At 39.9% G+C, this 25,418-nt stretch overlaps 2 protein-coding genes across 2 annotated transcripts; both read right to left on the bottom strand.

The window, feature by feature from the left end:
• Positions 1–6,606: 6,606 nt before the first annotated feature.
• On the bottom strand, positions 6,607–7,910 carry LOC141630820 (uncharacterized). Its single transcript, XM_074443570.1, has 3 exons — positions 7,738–7,910; positions 7,149–7,626; positions 6,607–6,714 (listed from the first exon to the last, which is right to left on the bottom strand). The coding sequence occupies exons 1-3, from the start codon at positions 7,908–7,910 to the stop codon at positions 6,607–6,609; spliced, it is 759 nt and encodes a 252-aa protein (XP_074299671.1).
• Positions 7,911–7,916: 6 nt separating this feature from the next.
• LOC141630819 (uncharacterized) lies at positions 7,917–8,840 on the bottom strand. The gene has a single exon (XM_074443569.1). The coding sequence runs from the start codon at positions 8,838–8,840 to the stop codon at positions 7,917–7,919; it is 924 nt and encodes a 307-aa protein (XP_074299670.1).
• Positions 8,841–25,418: the final 16,578 nt, after the last annotated feature.

Genomic DNA, 25,418 nt, shown 5'->3' with positions numbered 1-25,418 from the left:
ATATTTGACTTAAAAGTCAACAGGTACCCAAACTTGTCATAGGGATGACCCATCTTTTTTGACGTCACTCTATCATTTTTTTTTTGATTTGGCGAGCGACTTTTTTTTTTCTTCACGACATCCGCTAATGTGTAACTACACGGGTCTACGGGTGACACACACTTGCCATATTTTCCAATAAACTACGAATTGAGTAATTGGCCTATTTCGAGATATCGAACTCTTTCCGATTATTTTAATGATTAGGAAAGTAGTGCCTTTGTAAAATCCTTGTATTTGTGTAGGATTTAGGGAACCAGAACCTATATATACCAGCTGTTCTCGCCAAGCCAAGGCATAAATAATCCATCAGTACAAACCTCTTCTTCCCGATATAGGTATCTTTCCTTCTCTGCAATTTTTTTTGCATTCTTTTTTTTGTTAAAATCTTTGTAGCACACTGCACACTACTCTTAATTCTTTCCCCCTTTTTATATTTGCAAGTAGAATTCTGTTGCTATCAAACATCACCTCGCCTTGATCTTTCGTGTTTGTCCAGGCATCGTACAGGTATGCACACTCCTCTGTTTTTTTTTTTTTTTTTAGTCTTGCCTTCTTGAATTCTAATGACTATGGCACGGTTCAATTGATTCTCGGTTTAACTTTCCCTTCTTTTCTTTTGAAAATATCGAGCCGAGTCCGTCGAATATTTACTAAAACCATCCTAACAAAACCTTGTTCGTGAATCACCAAATCGTGATATGTTCATGCTTCGAGATTCCATGCTTTTTTTTATAATCAAATTCTATACCGTCATACTGATGTAAACTTAGATTATGCTTCGTCGGAATCGGTCAGCTTAAGAACTCGCACCCAATTCCCCACATATTCGAATCTTAGATACAATGATGCAGAAATAATTGAAAACCTGCTACATCGTCTTCATAATTGCCGAGTACTGCATTCATACACCAGAGACTTTGTGATTCTTTTAACTTTTGTTTCATCCTTAACCTTCGACTTTGGCGAACGTTATTTGTAGTCCTAGGATGTATGACATGTACCCTACTTCAGTAGTAACCAATGATCTTCGAGCCCTATCTTGACTCCTTTTGATGTACTTCAACTGCATTCCATTTGGTCCGTCAAAACTTTGTCGTTGATCTAGAAAACGGTTGACGGAACTCGATTCGACTTAGCCCCGGATTGCCTTGTTTTGCAGGTGAAATTTCAACATCCTCGCACTACCTTCGCCTTTGTTGCATTCTTCCGAACGAGACTCGGGTAAGTTATGAGGGAATATTTCTTTTGCCCATGTTTTTGTTAATTGTGATTCTCCCATGTTGTCATCTTGTAAATTACAAACCCACACTATAAGTATGAAATTGATGCCTTGATCGATTGACGCGTCAAATATGGCTGCAATCCACGATGATTTTTTTTTTTGCTTCTTTTACTTCTTGTTTGCAGGTCTAAGTTTTAGGCGCCGTACGAACTCAACTTTTCCCTTTTCAAGCTTTGTACAACGTGTAAAGGTAATACGTACAAACACCTTAATGGCTGCACGTGTTTTGCCTTTCTTTTCTTGTTTGTGCACACAACCCCGTTACTCCGTCATCACTACTCGACTGACCAGACAATTAACCAAATATGGCCGTGGCCTGACCCAAATCTCAGAGACTCGAAAAGTGTTCAAATTCGGGTCGACTTTCGGCACAAGTTCTTCAACTTCGACACACATACTTTGCCAAACTGGACTTGTAAAACTCCCCTTCAAACTTACTTTAGCTCACAAATTAAAATTTACTATTTTATCTGGCCAATTTATCGTATGGAAAAGAGCTTTGATGCATATCAAATTTGTCATGAAATAAAGTTTATTTTTTTTGTTATGAATTTGATTTGATTTTGTCGTAAAACATATTGCTGCAATCCATGAGGATTTTGACTTTTCATTGATTTCTTATATTTTGCAGTTTCTGAAATCTGAGTTGGTTTATTTGTAGCTTCCTTGACCATTATTTTAGACAATGATGATCCGACTATGCATATAAAGGCTAGAATATGAAATATTCTTCATCTTAATCTCCTTTATTTTCTACTGCAGCTGAATATTTCCGGAGGATCTTAACTAAACATTGACTCGCTTGGGTTACATCGTCCCATTTAAAGTAAGTGTCCTTTCCATCTGTATACTGCGCACCACATCGTCCCCTGATTTCGTGAAAAACAGAGTGCGTGGACAGCCCCTGTTGTCGATCAATTTTACATCATGGAGAATGATCTTTGATCCTAAAGCTTCCCATATTCACAAAATTTGCAGTCCCACGATTCCGAAATATCGAATAGCTCGGATTTTCGTTATCGTTTGATCCCCCAACGACCTCAGCAAAGACCGTCTCAAACAATCACCCTTTATTTTTTGTGAAACACAGAATATGCGGACATCCCTTATTCTGTTTTAGCTGCATTCATCGTATGTCTTGAAGCATTTCTTGTTTTTTTGTTTTTGTTTTTTTTTTAATTATTTTTTTTTTATTTTTTAATGGGCTGCTCTATTTTAAACTCTAATTCGGATTCGAAATCGAGTCGATCTTTATGGGTGTTGAGAAGATGCCATTACCGTAACCTCTTGCTGCCTTAAGAGAAAACCTTTTTTTTTTAGCATTGGAAAATCGTGGCCATAGATAAATGCAGACCACATTACCATTTGTTTACTTTATGCTGTTGATATTTGGCCATCCTCTATATTTAATTTGATTTCACTTTTTTTGTTTGTTTTGGACGTTGCAGCATCAAATTCGACTTAGCTTGTGAGGGGGCGTCTCGAAGTAATTACGGGTAAAATAACATTTACATCTCCCTTTTTTTTTGGTTGTACATACACATTATTTAAATAACGGTATATATTATGCCTACTTTGTTTGTATGTTTGTGCGTCCATGATTTCGTGCAGGGCTTACATATTTTGTCTTGTCGGGCAATTTAATTTGTCGGTGTTTCATGCAAGGCCATTATCTTTGTTCACCGTTGAAGACTTATTACTTGTCAGGGTGAACCCATTTTGGGTCATCGCGACAAGATGAAGATTTATTGTCTGTTAGGGTGAACCCATTTTTGGGTCATCGCGACAGATTGTGTCAGGGTGAACCCATTCGGGTCATCGCGACACAGTTTTGAAGACTTATTGCTTGTTAGGGTGAACCCATTTTTGGGTCATCGCGACAAGTTGTGTCAGGGTGAACCCATTCGGGTCATCGCGACACAGTTTTGAACACTTATGCAATGAACCTCTTCATGAAGACTATTATTTCATTATCGTCTCCCCATGAGACCTGCCGGATGAATACACTTCTTAACTTGATGTCTCTCCGACTTGTGAAAGATCTCCTCATATTATTTAAATTTACTTGTATTTGTCCTTTTTGCAGGGCTGCAATGGTGTACCTGAAGGAATTTCGCAAGGGGAGTGACATATATCTTTCTGTAGTTGACCGCAAGGATCAAGATGCTGCATCTGGAACTTACTTTCTCACAAGCAAATCGCTTCGTATGCTTTGGAAGGTGGAGCGACCAGTCTAACAAGGGATTCTTTGCTAAATGAAATGTCCATGAAGCTTGACACTCGAGAACCAGACGCTTGCTCACGCTACCTTTTAAAAAATAACCTTAAAGTGAAGCCTGGTACAAATTATACTTATCAGTTACTTGGGCGCAGAATCATCTCAAGAAAAGTTAGATGGGGATCCTTCAACCTGAAAATTTACGGGGAATCGATCTACATGCCAAAATATTGGGAGTGGACTGAATATGTACTTGCTCGCTTTAGTGACATCCTTTCGACTGCTTCTATCCGTCAAGCGGTCTATGCTTCCTTATATTCTTATGATAAGGACTTACATATCATGCGTGCCTTCTTCGAAGGATGGTGTCCTGGTACTAATACCTTTCATACTGTAGAAGGCGAATTTTCTTTCTCCCTGTGGGATCTAAAGAAACTTGGAGGTCTCCCTGTTGTGGGAGAGATTTATGATGAAACGGTGCCTCAACTTAGCATCCTAAAGTCAACGACTGAAGAAAATAATTTGACTGTCCATACTACGTGCACTTTCTTGTTTACTGCGTTTCACTACCTTGCGAAGAAATCAAAGGACAAGGGTGAAGTTTCTGCTCAGCAATGGATTGACTTTTGGTGCAAAAGACAGGTTGTACATCCGCCTCCTGTTAAAGCGCGAAGGACCACCAAAAATCCTCCAGCTTCAACCCAAAATCCAAGTGGTGAGATTGAGCCCGAACATCGATGAATGGACAGAGGAAGAACACTCCTTATTTGAAAAGCTTGGTTGCAATGATTCCCGACGGGCAAAGATTTATTTAGCCGCACATTTATCATGCGGCTTTGCGTATTTGTTTTTGGGAAGATAGCGACAGTTAATTAGACCAAATACCTTCGAGATTGCAAGTATGATGGCGGAAGGTCGAGTTTTTAGTCCGGCGATTCTGTATTAGCTAGCATTTACAAAGGTTTGAATGGGTTAACCACGTCTATGAACCCGGATACTCCTGGTCATTCTTCCCAAGACATTACTTATACGGGTGGATTGCAAATTACTTTGACACTTATCATGCGATAAATCCATCACCGACAGGTCCCCATATGACTAAGTATTCAGGTCCCGTTGAAGCGAGGAATGGAAAACCCGAAGAAGCTCAAAAACTCATGCATGAGGGAAGAAAATTTGATGCAAAGCGTTTTATGTTAAATAAACACAGAGTAGATGTCTTGTTAGACAATGGAGACCTGGATGCCCTGGGGCTCGACTATCTTGCATCCCTTCGTTCCTCCTATTTGTGTTTGCGTATGAGTAATGGGTTTCACTTTGAACCTTATAATCCCCATCGGTTCAGTAGAAAATTTGGCTTTTGTCAAGACATTCCTGGCGTATTGAATCGTGGTTCAGACAAACCTGACGTCACATGCTTTGAGGCACTGAAATATTGGCAAGTGTTTTTGTTTACAGGTAGCATGTCTCGCGTTTACCTTCCCAGTCCTTCGTTCATATGGGATGAGAATGTCACCCCTGGTTTTACTAAATGGTGGAAGGAACTCTACCCGAAGGATCTAAGAAAGAATGTTGACATTCTTGTGCATAGTACCAGAAGTGACCACAAGACTAAGAAGGATGATCATCATGGGGATACTAGAAATCAGCCTCGAGAGCAAGCAGTGCCCCTGAAATCCAAAGTTGTTGTCCCTAAAGCGAAAGGCCACATTGAGAACAAACACCACAGCGATTCAGATTCCGAGATTGACCCTAAACATGATCGTCGTGGCAAGAGAAAAGTGTCTGTCTTGGATGCAGATGATGTTAGACTAGACGCCCAGATTTTTGAGGGGGTGTCGAGTGCATCAAGAATGCCTTCGCAGACACCGGTCAGCTTCTCTTCTCTTGTGATTATAATTGTTTATTTATTTATTTCCCTACTTGATCATCATTTTTTTTCCAGGAAGGTGAATGTGCCTTGGAGACAGTCTCCCTTGCTCCGGAATATCGTTTTCCGCATCGTCCACCAAAGATGAAGCCTGGAAAAGGGAAGGGGCTTATGATTCTTAATAAATCAATACCCATAGGAGACTCTTCTGGTCCAGCATCTCAGGGGAGCCAGACTGACAGTTCGTTTGCCAATGGTAGTCAAACTGCCGTGGATAGTCCAGACTCAACTCATATGTCTCCTTCTTGCAAATCTGACGATCGAAGGCAGACGTTTAAGCCTCTAACAATCCCATTTAAACCTACCACGCTCCCTACATGCTCCAAAGCCTTATTTCGTCCACCTCCTTCACTTAAGGGGATTTTTGACAGAGCACTAGACGCGATCCGCTTGCAGGTCTTGGGAGAATTAAAAAATGCAAGCTTCTCTAATGTAGGGGAAGTGGCAATGAAGGCTAACGTGTGTTGTGAGGGCATTCGACAACTCAAAGGTGACTGTTCTTCACTACAGGCACGAGTGGATTCTTATGTGGGTGCGGTCCATGCTTACCTTTCACTCGAGAAGCAGGCAGCAAAGTGTCATCATCCTGCATTGCTAGAGGACAAAAGGCTGGAGTGGCATCAAAAGATTGAGGATACCAAATCTCTTCATGATAAGGAGCAAGAAAAGCATAAAGAGCAAGTTGTGGAACTTTCTGTTACTCTGGAAGAAATAAACGATCTTGAAGCTAAACTCAAGCAAGCACGAGAGAAGGAAAAGACATTGTGAAGCAATTTAGAAGTTGAGGATATATCTTTAATCTCATTGCAAGATGATCTTCAGAAGTTGGAGAGAGAATTAACCGAGTTTGACGATATCCCTGTTTTGAGTCCTGAAGAGGAAGCCTTACTTGAAGAGCGGAGAGTTGAATTGGAAGAGATGCGGGCTTCTCTGGATGTTGATCCATAGGCACTTAGATTTTTTTTTAGATTATCTAGATTTCATCCATTTTTTTTTGTAGCCTAATGGACCAAATGCTTCTAAGATGTTTGTTTGTCTTAATCGTTTTCTGCGCAATAACACCCTTTCAGCGTGTTACATTTCATTATATTTATTTATACAAACAAATTTTTACAATACTGTTTATTTAGCCATTCACAGTTTAAACTTTTGCGGGCCAGGAGTAAATATTTTGATATAATTTTTTTGGTGTGGCTGCACTTGAGCAAAGTGTTTGCTCAAACTTCCTACGTACTTGCAAAGCTACCAAGATGACAACTTGCAAGATCAAGCCAACGTAGTTCAAGAGAGGTATTTTTTTTTGTTTGGAGGTGTGGCTGCACTTGAGCTACATGTTCACCCAAGTTGCCTACGTACTTGTGAAGCACAAAGTGTATTTCACAAGATCAAGCCGACGTAGTTCATAAAGGAAGAAAGGAGTATATACACACACATATATATATATATATATATATATATATATATATATATATATATCACAAAAACATCCCATTGATTGGGCCTACTCGAACGCCGTCTTCATCCACGATTTTGTAAGCACCATTTGTGTAGACCTCCTGTACCACGTATGGACCCTCCCACTTAGAGGTGAACTTGCCAACTGGCTTGTGAGAGGTGATGATTGGTCTTCGTACTGCAAGGACGAGGTCTCCTACTTGGAAAGAACGAGGGCGCACCTTTTTGTTGAATGCGCGTGACAACCTTGCTTGATAGCACTGGAGCTTTTGTTGAGCCTCTAATCTGTTTTCATCAAGAGCTTTCAACTCTGCTAATCGCAATTTGTCATTTTCGTCATCCGTGAGTCCTTCTTGAATAACGATGCGCAAGGAAGGGATCTGTAGCTCTAATGGCAACACGACCTCTACTCCATATACCAACGCATACGGGGTTGCCTGAGTAGGTGTTTTGTATGTGGTACGATATGCCCACAATGCTTCACCAATCCTTTCATGCCAGTCTCGTTTCGATTTTGCTACTACTTTTCTCAACAAATTGCAAAGGGTCTTGTTAAAGGCTTCAACCAAACCATTTGCAGAAGCATTGTACATGGATGAATTGTACTGTTTGAACTTGAATTTTTCTCCCAGACTTATCATCAGATGGTTGAAGAATTGTATCCCATTGTCAGTTGTGATACGCTGAGGTACACCATATCTGTAGATGATCTGGGTTCGAATGAAGTCCACAACATTTTCTTTCTTCACTTCCCGTAGTGTGATGGCTTCTGCCCATTTTGAGAAGTAGTCAGTAGCGGCGAGGATATACTCGTGTCCATTTGAGGCCTTTGGAGTAAGAGGTCCCACAACATCAAGTCCCCAAGCTTCAAAGGGCCATGAAGAAACAGTAGGATGCAACGGCTCCGGCGGTTGGTGTATGAAGTTTGCGTAGAACTGACATGGTTCACATTTTTTCGCAAAGTCAATACAATCATGCACCATGGTTGGCTAGTAATACCTCATTCTCTTTACACGATCATGAAGTTTAGGCCCAGATTGATGAGCACCACAAATGCCAGAATGAGCTTCATGCATTGCTTCAGTAGCTTCGTCCTTGCTTAGACACCTCAACCATTGGCCTGAGAAAGAACGTCTGTAGAGTGTCCCTTTATAGTGAATGAACTTTGGAGCACGTCGACGTATTTCTACCTTGTGTCTGGGATCATCGGGTAGTTTTTGGTCGTCCAAAAAATCAATGATAGGTTGACGCCAGTCATCTTCATCAACTGTGTAGACGCATATCATGTTGGTTGTGTCTACATTTTCTTCTCCTTCAAGCGATGATACTACCCAACGATTGCGGACTGGGACTTTCATAGACTCTTCTGCCCCCAGTGCCAAAGTGGCTGCAAGATTAGCAAGCGCGTCAGCCAACTTATTGGCACTCCTTGGCACATGACCAACATGGATGTCGTCAAGTTGATTCAGCAGTTGTAATGCCTGTTGATGGTAGGGAATCAAGTCTTCCTTTTTCACTTCATATTCACCAAGGACTTGGTTGACCACCAGCTTTGAGTCTCCATATATGTCCATATCCCTGACACCTATTTCGATCGCCATTTGAAGACCGAGTATGAGAGCTTGGTATTCTGCCATATTATTTGTACACAATTGAGTGAGTGTAAAGGCATATGGCAAAAGATGATTTTGTGGAGTTACGAATACAACTCCAGCTCCATCTTGCCTTGCAGCACCATCAAAGTACATTTGCCATGGAGGTAGGACGTCCACATAGAAAATTTCTTCTCCTGGGAGGTCATCTAAAATTTCCCACTCTACTGGCACTTGATGATCAGCAAAGAAGTCGGCGATAGCTTGACCTTTCACAACCTTTTGAGGCACGAACACCAAGTTATACTGCTTAAGCAACATTGCCCATTTCGCAAGTCTTCCAGACAATACTGGTCTTTAGAGTATATACTTGATTGGATCAGCTTTTGAGACCACATGTATGGTATGCGCCTGCATGTAGTGCCTCAACTTCTTGATGGCGAACACCAAAGCAAGACATATCTTCTCTATGGGCGCGTAATTCAACTCAGCTCCAACCAAGGTACGACTCAAGTAGTAGAGTGCTCTCTCCTTGCGGTCTTCAATTTCTTGAGCACACATTACCCCCAGTGAGCGTTCTTGTGCTGCAATGTAGAGGATAAGTGGCCTTCCTGGAATTGGTGCCCCCAGCACTGGCGCGCTGGCCAAGTATTTCTTGATGCTATCAAAAACATTTTTGCATTTTTCGTCCCATTGAAATAGAGCATCCTTTTTCATGAGATGGCTGAACGGCTGGCAACGCCCGACTAAGTTAGAGATGAACCTTCGGATGTATGCCAAACGTCCTTGCAATCCGCGCAAATCTTTCAATGTCTTTGGTTCCGGCATTTCGTTGATAGCTTTGATTTTTGTTTGGTCAATTTCAATGCCTCTATGCCTGACCACAAAACCTAAGAACTTCCCAGATATGACTCCAAATGCGCACTTGAGTGGATTCATCTTGAGTTGACATTTTCTAAGTCTTTCAAAGACGGTTCGAAGGTCTTTGATATGGTCTTCTCTTTTCTTTGATTTGACAACCACGTCATCAACATAACACTCTATTGTTTTATGCAGCATGTCATCAAAGATCTTTTTCATTGCGCGTTGGTACGTAGCGCCAGCATTCTTTAATCCAAACGGCATGACCGTGTAGCAGAAGATCCCTTTTGGGGTTCGAAAACCTGTTGCTTCTTGATCTTCAGGTGCCATATGTATTTGATTGTAACCAGCAGTTCAATCCATGAATGAGAGGGCTTCATGACCAGTGGTTGCGTCAATCATCAACTCTGTAACTGACAAAGGGAAATCATCCTTCGGGCATGCATCATTAAGGTCTCTGAAGTCGACACATATGCGCAGTTGTCCATTCTTCTTTCTAACTGGGACAATGTTTGCTATCCAGGTAGAATATTTGACTTCTCGAATGAAACCTGCTTCAATGAGTTTATTGACTTCCCTTTCAATTTCAGGTACAAGCTCCGGCCTGAAACGACGTTGAGGTTGCTTTTTGGGACTGGTGCCTTTCTTGATTGTTAGACGATGAACTGCAATTTTTGGGCTGAGTCCGGGCATCTCTTTATAGCTCCAAGCGAAGACATCCTTGTACTCGACCAACAACTTGTAGTATTCCTCTTCTTCTTCCTTAGTCAGCAGAGCACTGACATAAATGGGCCGAGGATCATCAATAGTTCCCAAGTTGAGTTCCTTGAGTTCATCTACAGTCGATTGCCCCCCGTCTTCAAGTGTTTCAGGGGCCTCATCCGCCTCAACTTCTTCGTTCTCGTCAGGTATCTCTTCTACTGTGATGTGATATGACGACGTTGTAATTTCTAAGTTACTTGACTTCTTTGTATCACAGGGACGTGAAGATGAAGGCACAATCTCTTCGGCATTCTTTTGCTGACCAGTAAGAACTAGTATACGCCTCCTTGCTTTGAGTGGCTCATGTTGGATGATATCCACTACTTGCATACGCTTCATGCGAGATGGTATTTCGCTTCTCAAGTCATCGCTTACTCTTACTTCTTCTTCATTTTGTGTTGCAGAAGTTGAGAGAGAACGACCCTTGCCACTATTCTTCTTGGGAGCCCCTAGTCGCCTGAAGACTGTTTTTGACGGACCGCCCAAGCGTTCATGTATTGCGCCCTTCTTTTTTATGCGCAACAAAGGTGTTGACACTTTGACCTTACTTTCTCCTTGATTGCCAAGCCTAGCAAAGACAGAAATGTGTTTGGTTGAAGCATTTGGTCTCCCTAACCTTGTAAATATAGAAGGACGATACTTCTCTGCAGGTGGACTTATTCGATCGAAGACTGAAGATGGATGCATCTTTTCCTCTCCTTCTTCATTTTCTTCGACCTCTTCTACTGTGATGTGCTGAGAAGATGCAGTAGCCCCTTTTCTACGAGCACCAATCTTCACAGGCGCAGGAGACCCATATCCGAGCCCGGCCCTGGTCACCATGAAGCTCTCATCTTGCTTGAATACTTCATGTTGCGCTTTGTTAAGACCGTACGGCTCAGCTTCTATAACTTTGCCAAGAGAAGTCGGATTTGTAAAGTCATATCCAGCCTTTGCCAGTAGCTTGTAAGCATTGGAATCAAATATCCCCTTGTTTTCTTCACTTGATGATTGACTGGATGAACATACGAAACCATTCGGAGGAGGTCTCACAATCTTCGTTTGAGATGAACTTGGTAGAGGTGTAACGACTTTGGCTACCCATTCCTGCTTGAATACCAGACTTGACTTTTTATCCTTCGGCTCTATCTTTGGTGTTAGACACTCTGCAAAAGGACTCTCCCCATCTTTGCGGCGAGACTTCGGGATGTAGCGTAGTACTGGTGGTGTAGTTTTCTGCGGCGTCTCTTGCTTCTTGGGTGACACAACAGGAGTAGCTCTTTTGTTGACCTTGTCTACATCTTTCTTAACATCATTTTCTTTAGCAGGACTTGCAGCACTATCTTCTTTGATGGTGTTCTTTTCCCGCTTACCTCCTTTTCTTGTTGAAGAGATGGTGGTTGGCATGAACTCACTGGAAGTACCATTCTCTTCAAAGAATTTTGTATCAGCGAAGAAAGAGTTGACCTTAAAGAAAGGTTTGGCGTCTCCATCTATCTTCCTTTCACCACCACGATAATATTTCAAGCATTGATGGAGGGTTGAGGCGACAACTCCATTCTCGTGCTTCCAAGGTCGTCCCAGTAATAGTTTGAACGATGTCTTGCCATCCATGACATGGAACAATGTGTCGGAAGAAAGATCACCCATGGTAAGGTTCACGCGGATCATGCCAACTGCGCGCTCCCCATTCAAGTTGAAACCATGAATCATTGTTCGACTACTGGAGAGTTCGTCCATCGTGATCCCTAATTCGTTCATGGTTGCTTTTGGCATGAGATTGACTCCTGATCCTCCATCTATTAAGATGCGCTTGACCTTTTGCCCCCGGATGTACCCGGACACATAAAGTGGCCTGTTGTGAGGTTTGGATCCAAGAAGTAAATCCTCATCTGAAAAACTCAAGGCTGCGTTGCAGGAGACACATCCAGTTGATTGCTCAAGAGGCTCAATTTTTTCTTTCATCTTTCCCGCATACAACTCGGGCTTCTCAAGTCCTTGAATTATCAGTTAACGCTTCTCTTTAGGTAGATGAAAGATTTGCTTCCATCCCATGTTTGTAGGAAGGGCGTCAAGAGCAGCCACTGTTTCGTTCTCCTTTTCAGAATGCAACTGTTGTGCAATACCGCATCATCTGGGCCTCCTTCCTCTATCTTCTTTTTATCATCACCACCTTCCGTAGCTGAGACGGTGCACACGGTAACCTTGTTTAAGAAGTCTTGTGGGAAGAATTCTTTTAAGGTAACGGGACTCGGTGGTTCTTGCTCAAGTACATCGATAAGAAAGACATGTGGTTTGATCATTGTTTTGGGCTTTTTCTTTCCCTTCGTCTTGCAAGGTTTAGTCTTCTATGATTGTTTTCTTCGACGGTGAACAGGTTGCGCTATCTGTCTTGTTTGTTTCTTTGACTTCTTGCGCGTAACCAAAGTCCAACCTTCATTGTCATCTTCATGCTTCTTTTCCTCATTCTTATTCTGAGGAGGTAGTTTTTCTTCCAATGACATTGGAGGTAACGACGGCAATGACCCTTGGATCTGTAATGCCACAGGCTCAAAACTTCCGAACTGCAACATATACACACATTGTCCTTGCCGTATAATTGGCTCGTCAAGTTGCTCTAGGACTATAGTAGTTAGATTTGTGGTTACTGTGTCCTCCAAGTCAGGAATGATCTTCCCTTCCTTGGAGAGCTGTATGATCTTCTCCTTGAGTGTTATACACTTTTCAATAGGATGACTCACCAGCCTATGATAACGACAGTAATTGGGATCGTTTGTCTTGTTTGTTTGCTCAGGGCGCTTGGACTCTGGCAATTGTATAACCTTCTTTTCCAAGAGGTCATCAAGCATTCCGGACAAGTCAGAATCTGGGAATGGATATTTCTTAGCCTGCAACTCTTTCAATGTCGGCTTGTCTCGTTGGTTGTTGTAAGAGAATGACTCTTTCTTCTTTTCATACTTAGGCTTTGACGAGATTTTGACAGGTGCACTGCTGGTTTCGACGACCATTGTTTCCTTTGTCGATGATTTGGAGTTCTTATCAGTTTTCTTGAACTCCTTCTTTTCACTTGGCACCTTAGAAGAACTTGGTCGAGCACTACCATGTTCTTTGATTGTGATCTCCATGTCATGGGAGCGGGTAGCAAGGTCTTGGAAGCTCTTTGGCATGATCCCTTTCAGGATATAAAGAATGTCCCATTTCATCCCGTTGAAGCACATTTCAACTGCTGATGCTTCACTTAAGCGATCCTTGCATTCCAGACTCAGCGCACGCCACTTGTTGATGTAATCGACAACAGGCTCATCTTGCCATTGAGTTGTCTTTGTCAATTCGCTCATGCTGACGACACGTCTTGTGCTATAAAATCTGTTGAGGAATTCATCTTCCATGTGACCCCAGCTGTCAATTGACTCAGAGTCCAGATCTGTGTACCAGTCGAACGCGATCCCTTTGAGCGAACGAACGAACTGCTTCACCAAACGATCACCTTCTGTTCCAGCATTGTTGCATGTCTCGACGAAGTGGGCGATGTGTTGCTTTGGGTTCCCCTTCCCGTCGAACTGTTGAAATTTTGGAGGCTGATAGCTAGATGGCATGCGCAGACTGTCAATCCTCTTAGTGTAAGGCTTGATGTAGCGTCCACTACTTGTTGAGCTATCATCCAACTGACACTTGATCGTCTTGGCTATTAACTCCTGCAGCTGCTGCTGTGGCGCTACCGGCCGTGGCCTAGTCTCCGAGGTCCTCTCCCTCACTTGGTGGGGTCCTCTCCCTGACCGCCGCGTTCTCCCCCTTCTTTGGCTGGGGCATCACCTATAGGATCGCATCATCGATGAGGTAGGTCTGCAACTGACGGGGCATGTCATCATCCTCCTCCTCCTCGTCGGAGTCAACAGCTGTCACCACCGGCTCTAACAGCTCGGTCGGTGGAAGGTGCCCAGGAGCCGGAATCCCCGTCCAACTCACTCCCCATACTCTCCAAGCCAGGCTACCGTCAGCCAAAGTTCTCAACCACTTCAGGTCGAGATAATAGTCACGGTCCATAGTAGGCACTGGGGTAGCCAGAGGCACATACTCCGGAGAAGCCTCAAAGGAGGTTAGCTTTTCAGCTAACCGAGTGGCGATAGCGCCACAACTCAAGTACCGGGAAGAGGCGGTGGCCATCAAGTCAAGGGCAGCACAGACGATGGAAGGAGCATTAAATACCACTTTCCTGGCCCGCTCCGGGTTCAAGTAAGACATCAGAAGTAACACCTCATGGTTGTTCAACTTACTGATATCCGGTCGATCATAAAGGAGGTTCCAGAGGGAACAAAGAAAGATCCTCAATGTGACATGCTGAACATCATTAATCAGCATGTTACTTGAGGTGGGAGCTGGTTTCCCGGTCAGACAAGGCATTATGCGGCAGACACCGCACTCAGCAGGGATATCAGTGATGGAGTCCTTGGGAGGCTTGGCCAACCCAAGGTGAGAAGCAAATTGGTCCATAGAAAGCAAGAAACTAGTGTTCATCAACCGAAACTCAACGGTCTGGGCAGCTGGGTCATAGATAAAGGAGCTCATAAACTCTAAGATGAGAAACGGGTAGGAGTGTTTCCTCAGCCTATACAACCCCGTAAAACCCAAAGTCTCGAATATGTGACGGACATCCGTCTCTATTCCCAACTCATCCAAAAGTGTATTATCTATACACCTCGTCGGCCTCATTTTGCGTTTTTGCAAAACTACAAAACGCTCTCTCTGTTTGAAGTCTACAAACACAACAGAAGGGTACTCCGGAACTGCGGGTACCACGGGTCCACTCCCTTCCCCCATCTCAGGTTGTGTAACCCTCCCCCGTTTACTCTGACGGGTCCATACGTTCGGTCTCGGCATCTGTTTCAGCATATAATTTTAAACAAACTTGCATAAACATGTAAAGCATATACTTCATGTAATTTGGATTTTATATACTCAGCTAAGTACTCCAACTCATCAACCAGTTCGACATGTGAAGCACATAATTCATGTCATTAACTTTGAATACTCAGCTAGGTACACACATTCACCAACAGTTTCCCCAATTTGATGTATAAACTTAGTTTGCAGCTACTTATAAACCATAGTTGTAAAGAAGAAATTATCATGGTGAATACACATGCTCAACATCTTCTAACATCCTAGCATGATTCTAAGGTTACTCCATACACACTCCTAATAACATGTGAGGCATTCGTACTAACTCATGGAAAAGCATCTTAGGACATATTATCATCATCTTCAATATTAGAAACAAATAACTAAGTTAAACTTGTCAGACGGTCTCTACAGCTGAAATTATTTTGACATATTCTTTATGAATTAACACCACTACTATCATATTGAAGTTCAACCTTTAATTAAACAGTCACATACAATCCCAATTTTCAGAAGTAACAAACAAATTTCCACTTGGGGCACTTTTAAGACGGAGTTTTAAGGCAACTTTTTAAGGTGATAATCACCAAAATTCACTCGTCAACATGATATAAACAATATATAGTACTCAATTCCATCATCTAATCATTGTAAAACAATCAAAATTCAATTTCGATTTTTGTAAACTCTAGAAATTTCGGTTTCAATTTGGCAATTTCTAGTCTATTTTACAACAATTAATCACCAATAACCAAGAAAGAGGAGCATATGAATCATATTACAACAATTAAAAGCAACAAATTGATCATGTGAATCGAAATTTTTCAGGTTATACAATCATCCTCAACAAATTTAAGGCATAAAAACATGTAAATAAGAAAGAAATCATACCTTGATTAAGTAGTAAAGTAAAGGAACGGAATTAAACAAAGAAATTAACACCAAATCAACCACTACCACACAAGAAAATGAGAGATTTTGAGAGGAATTAAGGCTTAGGGTTTTGAATTATAGAGAAGGAATGAGAGGGATTAGAAAGGATATGGGTTTTAAGAAACCCGTAAGAATCACTGTACAGTAACCTACTCGATCGAGTGCCTTGGGTACTCGATCGAGTACCACCCTACTCGATCGAGTAGGATCTATTTCATCGAGTATCTGCAGAAATTCTTCCACATCTCGATGTCATAGCTTCCTAAGTAGATCGAGTGAGGTCTACTCGGTCTAGTACGCACTCGCACTCGGTCAAGTATAGTTAAGTACTCGGTCAGAAATACGAGATAAGTCGAAGATTCCAGCAAAACAATACCACATGTCGATTCCAAACTGAGTTCGGAATTTGCCACTAGTCATCACACTTACTCACGCATTACCATATCGTCTCAACAATTAAGGCTCATGCCAGACTATGCTACAACAAATTACTCAAATCGGTTTACCTGCTACAGAGTAACTCATGAGTTTAATCACGTACTCTTATCATACTTAAAACTTGTTCTAACATATTACTACTAAGCTCGAGTCCTTCTCGACATGAATCATATAATTAAAATTAATTCCTTCTTTCACATATCATGGAAATGCATACTCTTCACAACAAATTGATCTATCATGTTGCAAATTCAATCATAAGCAAATCATCTTACATAAATCGTTTGTCACGCAGCGGAAAAATTTCAACCAATAAACAAGACATATATGCATTACTATATGCTATGTTTCATATTATAACTCAACAATTCTATAACTATCATCGTTGCAATTATGGTAGGGCTTATAAACTCATACATGGCTACCGTTATTATCAACTTAAAGCCAACACCCACATGTTAACTCTTCTATTATAGCATACACCTTCACATTTCCACGCATTTCTATCAAATAAACTTTTGTCACGGATCCCGGAATCATCATACAAGCTCGTTAATCAAGCCAAAACTTCACTAAGCATTATCCAAACACAACCATTTTACTCATCTCTATGTTAGCAAAGACTCGACCTCAGATAACTCCGACACTATTAACATACACAACATACATATACACACGAACTCCACCTTCCCACACCATGTGACTGGCTTAAGTGTCATGGGGCCAAGATTTTGAAATGAGGGCGCCTACTCACCCAAAATCTAGCATCAGCGGGGCTCCCATTACACATACACCAGGTTCATTTTATTAGACTCACTACGTTCATTATTTTCTTTTGTTACAGGTTCCAAAATCGTCGCTCTGATACCACTCTGTAACACCCCCATATCCAGAGGAGCCTTAACTAGGCCTTCCTTAGCATATAAAGGCATTACCATCTCGGTTGCCCGAGGACAGTAATAATCAAATGCCGATAAAAGAACTATTATGTTATGTTACACCTGATTTAAAACCAACTGATTATATAAAAGATACAACTCAAAGTCTACTGTCTATAACTATCAATCTCATGGAGACTCATCCCTGCCCGGACTCCAGCTATCAACGATATCAACACCTGCTAAGACAGACTGCTCACCATAAGGGATCACGGCAGACACATAAACAAACAAGACAACAACCCAAGGTCAGTACTGAGATAAAACGCAACAAAGCCAACAATAACTGACAACTCAATGTAACACAATTAGCCACACACAAGCACACCCACACCGATCAATCTCCGTCACCGACTGTCCACTGGACAAGCCCTGCCAGTGGAGGACCGCAGCCGTACCCACCAAATCCCCGCTCATCATACCGAGCGATAACCCTGTCCCATTAATGTGCACATCTCCTTCCGTGGCGGGTTCCACGAAGGGCGAAACTAGGGCGTGAAGCCACTCCCGCAAGTGACTCCACTCAGCCGAGAACGCATCTCGAGAACCATAAACAAACAATCACAATCACAATATCAGCAACCGTCTGAATCTATCAACAATGTGTAATTACAACCGTCTGAATCAATCAGCAACACACAACGACCGCAATACAACTACAACAACCGACACACTAGACCATCTACAGAAACTGAGTAGGCGAACCTACCTTTAAGCAACTGCAACCAATCCATGCCAACATATGACATATCCAGCAACCAAGCAAAGCCTATAAGCACAACACAATCACCTATTACTATCAAGCAAACCCTAACTGTAAAGACAAAGGTACGGATGATGATGATGATGACATACCTATAAAGAGAAACCCGGTAAAAGACCGCTACCCGACTCAAGCTACGCTCTCCTAAGGCACAAGAACCTTCAAAGGGCTTCCATGGAGGTTTTATGGTGAAGGGAAGGGAAAGGGGCGACTAGAGGATAGAAGGAATGAGGCGGAAATGACTTGCGGATTTAACAAAACGCGATTAAAAACCCTCGCTGAAAACTCGATACTCGATCGAGTACCACACACACTCGATTGAGTAACCCCCTACTCGATCGAGTACCTACGCTACTCGATCGAGTAGCCTCTACTCTATCGAGTACCACTCAAGACACGTAACCCAAGATAGCTTTGGCACGCACTTCTAAGAACCATTCCCGCTCCCAAGGTCAGTCAACGCTGGTTAAGGGGTCCCTAAAAGGGTGGGTATTACAACCACGATCGAGCCGGAATAATTTTCGCGGCAGATGCCTTTTTACCTTCTTGTTGCAAATCGGTTATTTCGTTCTCTTCTTCTTTGCATTGTTAGTGCACATTATGAAATAACAATTTGAAAACTATTTGCTTCATTGTTGTAAAAATGTCGTCGTCATCTGTATTGTCTAAAACTCTTCCGGATTTGACCAAAATTTAGCATCTTGAAGGTAACAACTACAAACGTTGGTCACAAAAATTGCTTATGTTCTTTGAACAACTAAAAATTGATTATGTGTTGTTTAGTGACCCTCCACCTTTTGTTACAGAGTCTGCTATTGCAACTGTAGAGGAAACCCCTCCTGGTATTTTTGTTGTTAAGTCAAATGAAGTGACTATTAAGAAATTTGATAAGGACAATAAAATTGCTAGATGCCAACTACTAAACAACATGACCGATACCCTGTTTGATTTATTTATGACTTATAAGTGTGAGCGTACCTTTTGGGAGTCGTTAGAAAAGAAATATGGGGATAATAACGCAGGGAAAAAGAAGTATATTGTGGGTAGAGTTTAAGATGGCTGATGGGAAACCAATTCAATTATGGAACAAGCATGTCTATGTAAGAACTGCCTGAAATATAAAAAAATGACATGTTCGTCCAAGAACTTGTAGGACACTAATCACTTCAAAGATAAACTTGTCAGAATGCGTCTACATGGATAGTTCTTCATATGCTATGATCACAAGCAAAGGCAAGATCTTTCTCAAACTCACCTCGGTGAAAAGACTTGCTCTCACAAATGTTTTATATGTACCCTCATTTCGTCAAAACCTCATCTCTGGTGCCTTATCGAACAAAGCTGGTTTGAAACTTATTTTTGAGTCTGACAAGTTTGTAATGTTGCGTAATGGAGAACTTGTGGGCAAGGGTTATTTGTCTGGGGGTTTATTTATTTTTAACACTGATTCGATTTCTAATAATATTGCATGTACTTCTGCTTATATCGCTGAGTCTATTAATATTTGGCATGGTAAATCAGGTCGAATGTTGATTATATTAAAAACTTAGAACGATGAGTTTAATTTCAAGTTTGATGAGTCAAGAATTCTCTAAATGTGCTAGTTGGGTTGAGGCTAAATTCACAAAGAAACCTAATAAACCTATTAACACTAGGAATACGAGTCTTCTTGAATTGATTCTCACCAACCTAGCTGACTTCAAAAATATTGCGAGTATAGGCGGTAAAAATTATGATGTGACTTTTATAGAAGACTGTTCGAGATATACCAGAGTATATTTGCTTAGGACTAAAGATGAAGTAGAACAATCGTTTATAAATTTTAAAAACAAAGTCGAGAATCAACTCGACATAAAAATCAAAAGGGTAATGTCTGACAACGAAGGCGAGTATGTCTACCTATTTAATCGATTTTTGTGCGAAAAACGCATTAATACATGAGACTAGTCTACCTTACTCACCTCAGTCTAATGGAATAGCTGAACGGAAAAATAGAACATTAAAAGAAATGATGGATGCTATGCTTTTAAGTTATGGCCTATTTGACGATGTGTGGCGGGAAGCGGTACTTTCAGTGTAACACCCGTAATTTTTTCAATCACATTTAATTTACTTTAAATGATGAGATTTAATTTTAATTTGTAATTAATCGATTTTTGTTTAAATCGTTGTTTAATTCCAATTTAAAACGACTTTCAGTCTGTCTTCTTCTTGTACCGATTTTTTTTTATTTAAATGACATTTTTATAAGCAAAATTAAAAAATCAATTTTGGCTCCAATTTTTATTTGGACCGTGTATTTTATATCTAGACAATTTGTTTAAAAACTTGTTTTATATCTTTTATTTTAAGTCTTTGATAAATTATTCTTATTCGACTTCTAATTATTTTACAATAAAAATTAGAAGGTATTTTCGTTGACTTATTCCCTCATGTGGCTGGTTTTTCTAGAGCTTTTCAAGGAGATTTTATTGCTTATATTTATTCATTCCCTCTTAAACGCTCTCCTTTATGACTACATTCATTAGGTCATTTTATCACTCACAAAATAAGAAAAACAACCTAGCCTTTTCCTTTGAGTATGCCGTGATATTCATCAAGCAACACCTCATTCAATCTTCATCATTTATTGCTCTAATTCCTCCTCTAATCATCCTAATTCTAAGGGTGATTAAATTACTCTTATCGATCTAGGGTTAGTTTTCGTTTTATATTAATTATCATATGGTTTATTCATATGATCGATTTTTTTTGTAGGGTTCAAGAGAATCCAATTGAAGGCTAGTATTTTGTTGATTCGGATCTTGAGAATTAAGGTAACTACGACGTTACTCGGTATTGCATTGATTAATTGTTGTAGTTGTATGTATTATTGCATTTTTGTGGTTTTATAAAGATTTAATATGATTTTATAACCGTATGATTTCTGATCCCTAGATGTTTATAAATTATTTTGACTATGTATAAATTTTATTTTGTCAATAGGAATTTATTTGGTTGATTTGCAAGTTTTATGATTAAACCAATTAATATGATATAAGGATGGCATAAATTTGTTTTTATGATTTCCAGGAGGTGTAAATTATTTTATGGGTTAAAAGATATATTTTAAGATACTACGAATTTTTGTGGTAATTTTTTTGGAGTTTTAGTATTTATTTCGTAATTAAAATATTGATGCAGTTTCTGCGATTATAGCAATTCTGTTTGGTTTTAATTATGTTAAAAATACTAAATCAAATTATTAATTCACGAAATTTTAATATGTGGCAGATACATGGCGTATTAGGTTGTGTATAAAATTTTAGGCCTTGAATCATTATTTTCGATTTATGGTGTATTTTACAAGTTTGATGAAAACCGTTGTTAAATCTGTCAAATATGTTTGTTTGTTTGTAAAATTCATATCACCTGTTTTTATTTCGAATTTACAAAGAATAGACTCATATTATTTTCAAGTGTAGAGTCTGTATAAAACATATCATAATATTTAGACTTATGGTTTGGTCAGAATAAATTACTTGTGAACAGCTCGCCTGTAAAACGTGTTTATGACTTTTCTCAAAGATTCATTTTTAAAATATTGTTTCCTTTCGAAACAGTGGCTAATCGTTTTATCACAGAAACTTGAGGATATCTAGTTTTGATTAAAATTTGGCCTTGCTAAATATTGCCATCTAATAATGGGTTTATAAGTTAAAACATTCTAGGTGTAATTTTCTGACAGTTTCTAAAAATGAATTTTTAGACTCCTGATACTTTGGTAATTTAAAGTTGGTCAACAAATGAAAGTTGTAGCTAAAAGCTACAGAAAACCATGAAAATTAGCCTTGCATCATTTCGATTTTTCGGTACTTAATTTTGAATTTTACAATACTGTTGTTCAGTTTTATAAACTAATATAGAACTCCGTCTCATTAAAGCCTAAGTAATATGTCTTTACTAAAGTACCTTAAGTCAAAGGATGGTCTTTAAAGTTTAATTTCAGTAACTTAATTTATTTAAAGTCCTTAAATAAATTTACACTTTTGGATTTAAGCTTAAGTTTTCTATTTTGAAGAAATAAAAGTGTAGTTCACTTACGAACTTTTGAAGTAATGTATTTCAAATAAGATACAATCTTTGGGATATTTTTAAGTTTGGAATAATTAAAGTAAGGGCAAATAATAATGAACTAAGGCATACAAGTTCTTATACAGCTATATGATTGGGTATCCTGCGGGCGGTACAAATTGTCATAGAGTCATGTACATGTACTTAGACTAGGACTTCGCACTGCGTGGTAAGACGTGTCCTATTATAGCTTGTTGTCTAGTGAGCGAACCTGGAGTTGGTCACCTTTGCGTGACACTAGGTTCCCGAAACTAGTGCAAGATGCTGCGGTGTCAAGGAGTATAGCTAAAGTGAATATCTAGCCTGAACTATATTATTTCTGTTTTGTCATTTGAGGAATCTTTCTTTTAAGCTTGCAACACGTTTATCTTAAGCGTGAGTTTGGTAATTTATTTTCGTTACATATATTTTGATATTTTAATCTATTTTTGATATATTATCTGCTTCTATAATAATTATCTCATGTGTTATGGCTGGGAGAACGTCGAGTTACTCCCCATTGATTGTGCCTGTTATGTTTATAACATGACAGGTGTTAGCTTTGCTGGGGATTTCTGTGTGAGCTAGCGAGTAGTTTGTAGATCCTACTCTGTTTTTCTGCTTTTTCTTATGGTTTTAGTTTGAACACTTTGAGGAGTTTTTTTTCCGCCCTTTTTATAAAAGTGGCAATTGTTTAGACTTGACCACTTTTTTTTATTTTATCTTTGAGAATTTTATACATTCTCAATTTATAATAGTTAGAACTTTTATCTTTGTGTATTTAATCCCATTCGACAGTGTTCCGCCATTGTTTTGCACTAGATTTTATAGGGGATTACAGTTGGTATCAAAGCATCACTGCTCCCAACGCTGACACTTGATCTTTAGAAAAATGCCTAATAAATGACTTGACATATTAAAATGAGATAGAGAGAGTTGGGTAGAAACCAATAAGGACTTTGATGTTAGTCTATGTGTTCTTACAACTCAATGACTAGCATTGATTATATGCTTTGCGCACACCTCGAAGATGAGTGGACATGGACGTGTCGCTTTTCCAAACCAGAACGAGGTCAATGGGGCAAGCTTGAACTCAACAACTAGATGGAAAGAGTAGACAACATGGCGCTACAGGGAAGAAGAAAGGGTGGTTATCAATAAAAATTCAAACTTACTCAAGCTGCCGATCAGATGGCGAAGAGCAAACTCACTTTCCCAGGAAGAACTATGGATCTAGAGGTGCTGACATTGTAGCTCAGGCAGATGGAAAAGCAGTCAAAAGGTGCCTTGTTGTTTGTTACCTAGTGGTTGTGGCTGATCACCGGAGAAGAGTAGTGGACACTACTGCTGTTCTCACACGTAAATGTAGATGCACCCAAGTTTTTACTATGTTGGAGACTCGTTCTACCTTCTGGGCTCAGGCATAGGAATATGGAAGAGTTCATAAAGTGCAATGAGAAGACTATGGCAATCCAAGAGTTCAGACACGCTTCATTAACTGGTTCACCTTGCTATTGAGATGTTGTTTCGGTTAAGAAGTCCTTAGAACGGATCTAGGAGGAAGATGATGATGCTCATGTTGCTGCTGCTCCTAAGAGATCCTTCTTTTCTTTCTTTCTTATTTCCCTTTCTTCATTTTCTTTCTCCGGTTATGCCTTGAAGTTCTGATCCAGTGGAGTTCTGGTAGTCTATGTCCCTCTTTTTGGAATACCTTAAATTCTTATGGTGGTCGAGGACCCGTCCTTTCACCACTCCTACATCTTTGGTTACTCATAAACTTCTTTAAAACTTCTCTTTCTTGTTGTTAGGAGCGAATTATCGTTTATTTGTCTCATATTCTTGGGAGTGAATCTTTGTTTGTGATTCCTCTACCTTGCTATCCATTCTCTTGAGATTCATTGGTTAGACTAACCATTTTCTTGTGAATTGTGATGGAAGTCAAGTGCGTTTGAGGTTTAGTGGAGCTTTGTTACTTCTGGTTTGAGGGTAGTGAGTTTTACCTTGAATGCCTAATCTTGTAAGAGCTTTTACTTATGGATTAACTTGAATGGTGACTAATGATTTATGAGGTTAGAGTTTTGGCTTAAATGTTGGCTTTGAATTATAGGTATCTTGCATATTTTGGACTAGATGCGATTAAGGCGTTAATAGTAACCATTTATAATTATTGGTTGACCTAAATTAATCCCAATTTTGATTCTTATTCATTTAGATCGCTGAGTTCTGATGTAAGGTTGTAACCTTTGAACTTTAGGTGCTATCACTTAACTTTATCTGGGTTGATTAGTGGTAACCTTGTGAATAAGGAATGTTATTGCACAATCGCATTGTGGGTTGATTGTGTTTACTTGAGGAATGTAAGATCTTGAAGTTGAGGATTCTGTACCTTTCGTGTTTTGATATCTTAACCATATTATATGGAATACTTCGAGGAATATTTTGGTTTAAATTATTTTAAAGAAAATATTTACTTGTGGACCTTAGATCATCGAGACTGTGGCTTAGTTGAGTTGATAACCATCTAGTATTGCAATGTTATAATTGGATTTTTGATAGGGCTTCTAAAAGACTTTGATGGAATGGTGTTGTTATATGGTGGTTTTTGTTTGATGTTCCATAACTTGAGAAGTCTTATGGACTTAGTAATCTTATTGGTTTGGTTGTGATCTCAGAAGAGTAGAATCTTTGAGTGTGGTATGTCCTATTTTGACTATTCTGGGTTTAGAATTCATCTCGAGTGCAAGCCTGATGTGTTTTGAACAGTTTTAAGAGCCTTATGAGTTAATTGAACTAGTTGTATTTTCATAACTTGTGGAATTTTGGTTAGTAACATTAGATTTTGAACTACTTGATGGATTCTTACCATGCCATTCTGAGAGGTTGCGCAAGTATGTAAGATTTTGGGTGAATGTTGTCCCAATTGATAATCTTGGAGATATAGATTAGGAACTTTGGCAACTTTGAACTTGACAAATTAGTTGTCTGGTATTACTAAGCTTGAAATTGCCTTCGATGGAAATAGGAAAGCTGACATTTCTGTAATACTACGGTTTTATAAGTCTCTGGGTACTCTATCGAGTGGGCCTTACTCTGTCGAGTAAGGGTGTGTTTCATTTTAAAATAGTTTTTGACCTGTTGGGTATTCGATCGAGTAGCCTTGGTACTCGATCTAGTAGGCGACACTCGATCGAGTACGTCAGTTACTCGATCAAGTAGCCGGTTTACGAGGGGATG

This window comes from Silene latifolia, chromosome Y, assembly GCF_048544455.1.
Source record: "Silene latifolia isolate original U9 population chromosome Y, ASM4854445v1, whole genome shotgun sequence".
NCBI lineage: Eukaryota > Viridiplantae > Streptophyta > Magnoliopsida > Caryophyllales > Caryophyllaceae > Silene > Silene latifolia.
Note: the sequence above shows the minus strand (reverse complement) of the source record. Positions and strands in the feature narration are given on the sequence as shown.